The sequence below is a fragment of the Xenopus tropicalis genome, chromosome 5 (genome assembly GCF_000004195.4).
Source record: "Xenopus tropicalis strain Nigerian chromosome 5, UCB_Xtro_10.0, whole genome shotgun sequence".
Classification (NCBI taxonomy): Eukaryota; Metazoa; Chordata; class Amphibia; order Anura; family Pipidae; genus Xenopus; species Xenopus tropicalis.
Window position 1 is genome coordinate 27,832,087 of NC_030681.2, and position 9,748 is coordinate 27,841,834.

The 9,748-nt window shown below is 40.0% G+C and overlaps 1 protein-coding gene across 1 annotated transcript; it reads left to right on the forward strand.

Moving 5' to 3' along the window:
• Positions 1–1,814: 1,814 nt before the first annotated feature.
• LOC101735025 (phosphatidylinositol polyphosphate 5-phosphatase type IV-like) lies at positions 1,815–2,861 on the forward strand. The gene has a single exon (XM_031902903.1). It carries the CDS (start codon positions 1,895–1,897, stop codon positions 2,783–2,785), a length of 891 nt encoding a protein of 296 aa, XP_031758763.1. The 5' UTR covers positions 1,815–1,894; the 3' UTR covers positions 2,786–2,861.
• The last annotated feature ends 6,887 nt before the right edge of the window (positions 2,862–9,748 follow it).

A 9,748-nucleotide genomic window follows, 5' to 3' on the forward strand; every position in this document is an offset into this window, starting at 1 on the left:
GTGTCCTGCTTAAAATCTGCACTAACTTTGATTAGTAACAATAAATAACACAACATATAAATCTAAAAATACATATAAAAAGCATTGGTGGCCAGGGGGTAAGGGCTGCATTGGTGCCAGAGCAGGGTCGATGGCGTTCAATGGAACTTACCTTTAAACTTCATCAGGGTTTATTAACATTGGAAACAAACATCACTGGTGATGTTGCCCATAGCAACCAATTACCAATTATATTTAAAAAATCACCTACAAGTTATCACACAAAAGCAAAGATTTGATTGGTTGCTATGGGCAACATTACCAGTGATGTTTGTCTCCAGTGTTAATAAAAACTTCCCTTAGGGGTATATTTATTATATTTTATATAGTGTGTAAGCCAACATCACTGGAGATGTGGCCCATAGTAACCAATCAGACCTTTGCTTTTGCTTTCTAACTTGTAGGTGACAGTTCTAATTTATATGCTAATTGGTTGCTATGGGCAACTTCCCAGGTGATGTTGGCTTACACACTAAACAAATATGCCCCTGTGTGTATACAATCGATGTTTCTAAGGTATTATTCCTGGAGTAGCCACACTCCTGTTGCGCTGTTTCTTTTATTGACATTTTTGGAAAACATAGGACTTTTCAAAAGCTTTTGTATTTTTGTTCATAAAATATGTTTCTGATATATGTGTCTATATTATAGAAAACTCTTTATTTTCACTCTTTCGGTAAAATCTTGTTATGGGCTTGCAAATATTTCATCATGTTTTGAAAGGTTAGGTTGTCCTGAAAAAAAATGATATATCATTTTCTTTGGTAAACCCAAATCTACTGGTAGTGAAAGGGTTAAAGACAATACTATACTAGTAAACAGATCAGTTTGTTGTTTTTGCTCTATTGTGTGATCACCATAGCAACTGCAAGTAAACAACATGTAAACAAAAGCTCATTAGTTTGCGGTTACAATGGCAATACTGATAAGACACTGATAAGATTAGTTTGCTTATCTTCTTTTGTGTGGTCACCATAGCAACCGCATTGTGACATCACTGATAAGTAACCACAAGCTCATTAGTATGCGGTTACCATAGCAACACTGATAAGATCAGTTTGCTTAGCTTCTATTGCGTGGTTACCATAGCAACCACATTGTGACATCACTGGCAAGCTCATTAGTATGCGGTTACCATGGCAACAGCAGGCTATATAAGCCCGACACTGAGCACAGAGCTCAGTTCGAAGTGGGACTTGCTTCGAACAACATCTGCTGACTAGAGCTCAGCAACCTTTCCTTAGCAATGAATTTTCCACCTTTCATTGCGTTTCTTATCCTATTGGAACAATGTTTTCATTCATCTGATCGATCATCACTGACCCAGAAAGTAATCCTGACACCAGAAGAATTTGAATTATTTAGAAATGTTAAAGATACAGATATTGAAGAGATCTACCCATTGGGTTCAGTTATCCTAATGGTATTTTCCTTGGCAGTTGCCATTAACTGGACTGTTGGCCATTATTGGAGACAGCCATACAGAAGGGGGGCGGGTTGGGCCCATCTAATATCAGTAATGATATTCACAGCCCTTCTTTATACCCGTCACACATCACTGGAGTTCCACAAAGGAAACCCAGAATATGAAGAAATAGAGAATGATGAAGATGAAGAGAATGACGAGAACTTGTTAGTTTATCTCTTTGCTCTCCTTGTATTTATCTTTGTATTCACCATTGACTGGTGTTGGAGTAACATTGCTAAAAAGCTCACTGGTGTTTCTCCCAGCCAGACCAGCCATAAGAGGCATCTAGAAGAGAGGCCCTTGGTTGGTCAAGGCTTACTTGGAGAAGAGGAACTGCAACAACATCTTCCACAAAAAAATCTGAGGATATTTATTGCCACCTGGAATATGAATGAAAAAAAGGATCTTCCAGAGAGACTGGATGATTTCCTATTTCCATTGGGCGCCGAGTCTGCACAAGACCTGTATGTAATCGGAGTGCAAGAAGGCTGCCCCAACAGGCAAGAATGGCAAAACCGTCTGCAGCTGACACTGGGGCATCGTTATGTCTTGCTCCACTCAGCAGCTCACGGTGTCCTGTACCTGTCTCTGTTTATCAGGCGAGATCTCGTGTGGTTCTGCTCTGAGGTTGAATGTGCAACCGTCACTACGAGATTCTTCCCACTGATTAAGACCAAAGGGGCTGTGGCTGCTTCATTTACATTCTTTGGAACCTCATTCCTTTTTATCAATGCCCACTTTGCGGCAGGAGATTCCAAAGTAAAGCAAAGAATCCAGAATTATGAGAAAATAATCAAAGACCTGCAGCTCCCAAAAAATGTTCCTGACACAAACCCCGTTTACTCTGATCCCGACGATGCGACGAGCCGGTTTGACGAAGTCTTCTGGTTTGGGGACTTCAATTTCCGCTTGAGCAAGAGTCGGAGTGAAGTTGATTCCATCCTAGAGAACCTTCCAGAGAATGACATGAGTTCCCTCCTGCAGTACGATCAGCTGTCAGAAGAGGTGACTAAAGGTTCTATATTCAAAGGATTTAAGGAAGGCGAAATCCATTTCCGCCCCACATATAGATTTAATATCGGATCCGATGACTATGACACCAGTAAGAAACAGAGGACGCCTTCCTACACTGATCGAGTGATGTACAAGAGCCGGAATCAGGATGATATCCATGTTCTGAAATATGGCTCTTGTTCACTTATGAGACAATCGGACCACAAACCTGTTTTTGGGCTATTTGAAGTATTGATAAAACCAGGGTCCAATAACATTCCTTAGACTGTTTGAAAGAAAACTTTATTTAATGGGACTAAAGAAAAACTGACATTAAAGACAAGAAATGAGAAAACCGAAAACCAACAGTCTATTGGCATGGGGAGGGTGGGAGGGCCAATGACTTGGTTTTCTTTGCCTTTGAATAAAACATGCAATTGAAGCACTTGTACATTTTGTGAATATCGCCAGTGCTGGCATTTTAGACCAATTCCTATAGCCAGCATGGGAGGGATGGCAAGGGGGCGATTTCACAAAATGAACACTCTGGGCAAAACAAGCCAAATGATAAAGTTGCTACAACCAACTTCCATATACTTATAGCACACAACCCCACCATGTTGGACTTATGCCTTTAAACCAGGGATAGTGGACATGAAGATCTCTCCCACAAAAAAGCTACAGGGAGAGAGGAACAGCCAGTGAGCCAACACTTTGCTCACAAAAGTTCCAGACGAATGTGATGGAAGCGTATATATATATAAAGAGAAAAAAGTAAATTAGTGTAATACGTTCAATACACAACCAGTGTGCAAAGTGACAAAACAATCAAGTGAAACAAGCGTGTGCCTCCACCAAATGTGGTAAAAATGCACCAGATAGCATTAATATTGTGCCAAATAAAGAAGGAATGATGTATATTGATTGGAGAATCAGCCCGATCCATTTCAGTACCTCAGAGGTTAAAAATCAGGAAAGAGCAAAGAATAGCATAACAACATTTATTAAACAACTTGCCCCTGCACAATACAGGCTACTCACAGTATGTAGAGATAAAACAATCAAATAAAATGGTTCAACGTGTTTCACGTGTGGCCGACACGCTTCCTCAGGAACAAATGACAAAATCTGTATCTAGGCGCTCCAACTTGTAGTAACAGACAAACTAGTGACGCCAGCACTTCCGCTAGAAAACACGGAAGTGACGCGAGCGCTTGTGTATTACAGCCCCAACTGACCGAGGGACATGTTTTTGATAATGTAACTGTTACGAGTGCTGGGAGACTGGCGCGCGCTCTTACCTCTAGTCCCCAGGCTCGTCCTCTTCTTCGCGTGTTGGCGCACATTCTGGCGTTAAAACTCCATGCCTGCCTTTTGACCATTGCCTGACTCGTTGCCTCTGCCTGATCCCTTTTGTACTGCATTTTTATATCAACCTTGGCAGTGTTTAGAATCCCTGTCTTCCCTGCAGCAGAAAGTCCGGGGCCCCAAAAGGGCGTCGGTGAAAACCGGGGGTTGCCAGGGCTCTTCTATTTCACCTATAAGGTTGGTACTAGCAGTCTATGGGCTTCCTCATACTACAGACCATAACAGTAACACTTGCACAGAATAAATGACTTATAAAAGAAGAAGCCCAAAAACAACACATATATATATAGAACAACAGAACCTGACCCTGACTAGAGCCTATAAGACCCACAAGGAAACTTTTATGGGTGTTTGGAGGATTCACAACATTATAACATGGCACTCTATAGCCCGTGCACTGCCTGGACCAGAACGAAGGGAAGATGGTGTGAGGATACTTACCGCTCATGTCCCTCGTTGTGCTCCCATCCTGCAGCTGTGATGCCTCACTCCAACATAGCACCAAAATTCTAAACACTTAAAGCAGTTTGCAGGTTGGAACAGTGCCTGGTTATCCTGGTTAATCCTGAAGCCTATCCGTGGTATATTGCTGTTCCTTGTTAACAGCAGCAGGATAAATACAAGGCCAATTCCATGTACTGTATAATACCCCGGAACACACGGCAGGATAAATGCAGTGTCAATGCCATTTATAATACCCCAGGACATGCAGCCAGATCATTACTTTGTAAATAAAATAAAAAAACATGTTTTTGTAAAAATATGCATCGATACTAAATTATTAGGGAATGTGCATTGGTCACTTGGCCAGATTGCATTTCCATTGTAGTTATATAGTTTACTTGGCCTTGGAGTGCTCCCCAACCCCTTTTTGAGTAGTTTTATACTTTAGCAGAGTAATTCTGCAGGAAGAATGGACAAACTTCCATGTGGTTGTAGCACCCTCACACCCATCTTTAAAATTGGTGGCCTTATGCCTTTAAAAATGGGTGTTGGTCTCACCAATCTCTCTGCTATAAGCTAATGGTGGGGGAGGGCTTAGCCCTGTGAATAAAACCAGTGCCCTGGTCAGGAGATATAACCAGAGGTAAATAGTTAGAACCACCATATGGGGTTTACCTTGACGTGGTATGGTGGCTAGGTAATGAGACAAGGGGGCTGTCAAGTTGATCCTGAGACACAATTGTTGCAGGACCTGACTTCTAACAGTAGAGGCGATCACACATGCATCTGCTGTTAGAGCTTCCTGCTCCTGCCTGCTAGACTCTGCAATCCTGGGACCCTCAGTGCAGCCAAGGACCCCCCTGCTCCTTCTTTTGCTTTTGTACATATTTATACACTTACGTACACATATACACACATTCACACACTTTTTAGAAGTGTACACACATGCATACACAAACACACACATATACTTTTTCTTTTTTGCTTTTTAAGTTCTATATCTTATCATTTTGTCTTTTGTTTTTCCACTAAAACCTATTTATTTCACAGCATGACTATTGGATCAGGTATTCTGACCGCTAACCATGCTGTCAAATCAGTTATCAGAATAAGTTATCAGTAATCAGAATTTGTCAGAGTGTAAACTTTCCAAAAATATATGGTTTTCAAGGGGTCGCTGTACAGTAATGGGGTCTTACGACACATAATACGCAAGGGGTCTTGTTTGCAAAAGCTGAGTTTGCTGCCAAGAAAATTTGTATGTGCTATTTATCATTTGGAGTCCATACATGTCTCATACTTCAGTAAATCTATGCATTTTGGGCATAAAACTGTTTAGTAGACCTCTGGCGTTCATATTTAGGGTGATGTGTCATTGTATGTAAGAAATTCTGTAAAATAAATGCGGCAAATTGCAACATTTGAAGCCAATTTTCAGAAAAGTCAAAAACTAAAACTATAGTGCCATGTTCGCCAGTGTCAAAAAAACAAACAAACAAAAAAAACAAATACAAAAATTTTGTAGAAATGATACCTATATTGTATCAATACAGGTATCGAACCCCTTATCCGGAAACCCATTATCCAGAAAGTAATCAGATTTTTAAAATTGATTTCCTTTTTCTCTGTAATAATAAAACAGTACCTGTACTTGATCCCAACTAAGATATAATTAATCCTTATTGGGGGCAGAACAGCCCTATTGGGTTTATTTAATGGTTAAATTATTCCCTTTTCTCTGTAATAATAAAACAGTACCTGTACTTGATCCCAACTAAGATATAATTACCCCTTATTGGGGGCAGAACAGCCCTATTGGGTTTATTTAATGGTTAAATTATTCCCTTTTCTCTGTAATAATAAAACTGTACCATGTATTTTATTGGTTTTTCAGTAGACTTAAGGTATGAAGATCCAAATTACGGAAAGCCCCCTTATGCGGAATACCCTTGGTCCCGAGCATTCTGGATAACGGGCCCTATACCTGTATCGGTATCAGAAATGACATCTTTACCCATGTTGGCCTTGTCAGAATGTAAACTTTCCAAAAATATATGGTTTTCTAGGGGTCACTGTACAGTAAGGGGGTCTTACGACACATAATACGCAAGGGGTCTTGTTTGCAAAAGCTGAGTTGGCTGCCAAGAAAATTTGTATCTGCTATTTATCATTTGGAGTCCATACATGTCTCATACTTCAGTAAATCTATGCACACTGGGCATAAAACTGTTTAGTAGACCTCTGGCGTTCATATTTAGGGTGATGTGTCATTGTATGTAAGAAATTCTGTAAAATAAATGCGGCAAATTACAACATTTGAAGCCAATTTTCAGAAAAGTCAAAAAACTAAAACTATAGTGCCATGTTCGTCAGTGTCAAAAAAACAAACAAACAAATACAAAAATATTGTAGAAATGATACCTATATTGGACCAATACAACTAATCAGATTTTTAAAATTGATTTCCTTTTTCTCTGTAAAAATAAAACTGTACCTTGTATTTGATCCCAACTAAGATATAATTAATCCTTATTGGGGGCAAAACAATCCTATTGGGTTTAATTACTGTTTTATTGGTTTTTCAGTAGACTAAAGGTATAAAGATCCCTTATGCGGAATACCCTTGGTCCCGAACATTCTGGATAACGGGTCCTATACCTGTATAGGTATCAGAAATGACGTCTTTACCCATGTTGGCCTTGTCAGAATGTATACTTTCCAAAAATATATGGTTTTCTGCGGGTCTCAGTACAGTTAGGGGGTCTTACAATACATAATTAGTTATGAGCAAATCTGTCCCGTTTGGCTTTGCCAAAAATTGTGAAAATCTATGGAAATATTTGCGAAACGTGGGTGGCACATGTTTTTTTTTAATGCACAACTTTTTTTGACGCATGCATTTATATGGCCTCACCTATTTTGATGTGACCTCACATTTTTGCAGTAAAATTTCGCTGAAGTTTTGCAAAACAATTCCCAATGGCAAAATTAGGAAATTTGCTGTGAATCCATGAGTACCGAAAAAGTTTGCTCATGCCTTCACTTAGGGGCATATTTATTATGCTGTGTAAAAAACGGCAAGAAAATTTGCCACACATTGCCAGGCTTCGCTGCTTAAAAAATGGCGTAAAATCTGCCAATTCATTACCAGTGTATTTTTGGACTGAGAGAAGAAAGTGGAGCAAAGGGGATGGGACCCCACACACGCACAAGCAGAACAATCAGACACCATGGAGATAGTGGTCAGATTCGAACCCAAGACCAAGCACTGCGAAGCAGCACTGCAAACAGGGCCGCCATTAGAAATCACGGGGCCACTCACAACAACATTTTCTGGTCAGTACATCAATACAAAGGACACACAGATATGAGTTTTAAACCAGTAAATGAAACACCTTTGGCCAAAGAGTTATTAAGCCTGCCACCACGTCAAGGTAGACTCTTTAAGCAGGTACCTATTCTAACCTAAGTTGCACTTTTTCTGGCGTTTGATGGAACTTACCTTTAAACTTCATCAGCGTACTTTTTCCTTGTTGTCTTATTCCTTCTCCTCCAGCGGCTCCTTCGGCTTCTCCTGCGGCGGCTTCTGCTCTCTTGTGGCTTCTTCTGTGGCTGCTTCGGCTTCTCCTGCGGCGGCTTCTGCTCTCTTGTGGCTTCTTCTGTGGCTGCTTCGGATCTCCTGCGGAGAGATCCTTCCCCAAATGCCCATTTCCCTGCAAACTGGCGGCTGCATCACTCTAGGGCCAACACAGACTTGAATAAATCCCACTGCAAAGTCCATATTGTGTTGCCAAATGCTCATTAACTGTACTTTTCTATAATTACCGCCTGCCCCAAGTAGGTGCGTTAGTATTATTTCTGCGTGAGAATTAACGCAATGCATTAAAATTAACGCAATCGGTTGCGCGCTATTTAACGCATGCGATAATACTTTAGCGAATCGCGCAGTTTTCTTTTTGCGTCAATTTAAACACAAAAAAGCATGAGATAACGCTTATCGCACTTTAGTAAATCAACCCATAACTCTTTATTAGCCTTTCCTTCTCCTTTAAGGGGTTTATTTATTAACATGGAGACAAACATCACTGGTGATGTTGCCCATAGCAACCAATTACCAATTATATTTAAAAAATCACCTACAAGTTATCACACAAAAGCAAAGATTTGATTGGTTGCTATGGGCAACATTACCAGTGATGTTTGTCTCCAGTGTTAATAAAAACTTCCCTTAGGGGTATATTTATTATATTTTATATAGTGTGTAAGCCAACATCACTGGAGATGTGGCCCATAGTAACCAATCAGACCTTTGCTTTTGCTTTCTAACTTGTAGGTGACAGTTCTAATTTATATGCTAATTGGTTGCTATGGGCAACTTCCCAGGTGATGTTGGCTTACACAATAAACAAATATGCCCCTGTGTGTATACAATCGACGTTTCTAAGGTATTATCCCTGGAGTAGCCACACTCCTGTTGCGCTGTTTCTTTTTTTGGTATTGACATTTTTGGAAAACATAGGACTTTTCAAAAGCTTTTGTATTTTTGTTCATAAAATATGTTTCTGATATATGTGTCTATATTATAGAAAACTTTTTTTTTCACTCTTTCGGTAAAATCTTGTTATGGAATTTCAATGCCCCTAAAGTTAAAGATTACAAATTGTCTGTGATACAAGAACCAGCGGCCCCAAATCTTTTGGTAGTGAAAGGGTTAAAGACAATACTATACTAGTAAACAGATTAGTTTGTTGTTTTAGCTCTATTGTGTGATCGCCATAGCAACTGCAAGTAAACAACATGTAAACAAAAGCTCATTAGTATGCGGTTACAATGGCAACCCTAATAAGACACTGATAACATCAGTTTGCTTATCTTCTTTTGTGTGGTCACCATAGCAACCGCATTGTGACATCACTGATAACAAAACACAAGCTCATGAGTATGCAGTTGCCATGGCAACACTGATAAGATCAGTTTACTTATCTTCTTTTGTGTGGTTACCATAGCAACCGCATTGTGACATCACTGACAAGCTCATTAGTATGCGGTTACCATGACAACAGCAGGCTATATAAGCCCGACACTGAGCACAGAGTTCAGTTCGAAGTGGGACTTGCTTCGAACAACATCTGCTGACTAGAGCTCAGCAACCTTTCCTTAGCAATGAATTTTCCACCTTTCATTGCTTTTTTTATCTTATTGGAACAATGTTTTCATTCATCTGATAGATCATCACTCACCCAGAAAGTAATCCTGACACCAGAAGAATTTGAATTATTGAGAAATGTTAAAGATACAGATATTGAAGAGATCTACCCATTGGGTTCAGTTATCCTAATGGTATTTTCCTTGGCAGTTGCCATTAACTGGACTGTTGGCCATTATTGGAGACAGCCCTACAGAAGGGGGGCGGGTTGGGCCCATCTATTATCAGTA

Coding starts and splice junctions, on each gene's coding strand:
- LOC101735025 (XM_031902903.1), top strand. CDS start 1,895: ATGAATGAAAAAAAGGATCTTCCAGAGAGACTGGATGATTTCCTATTT.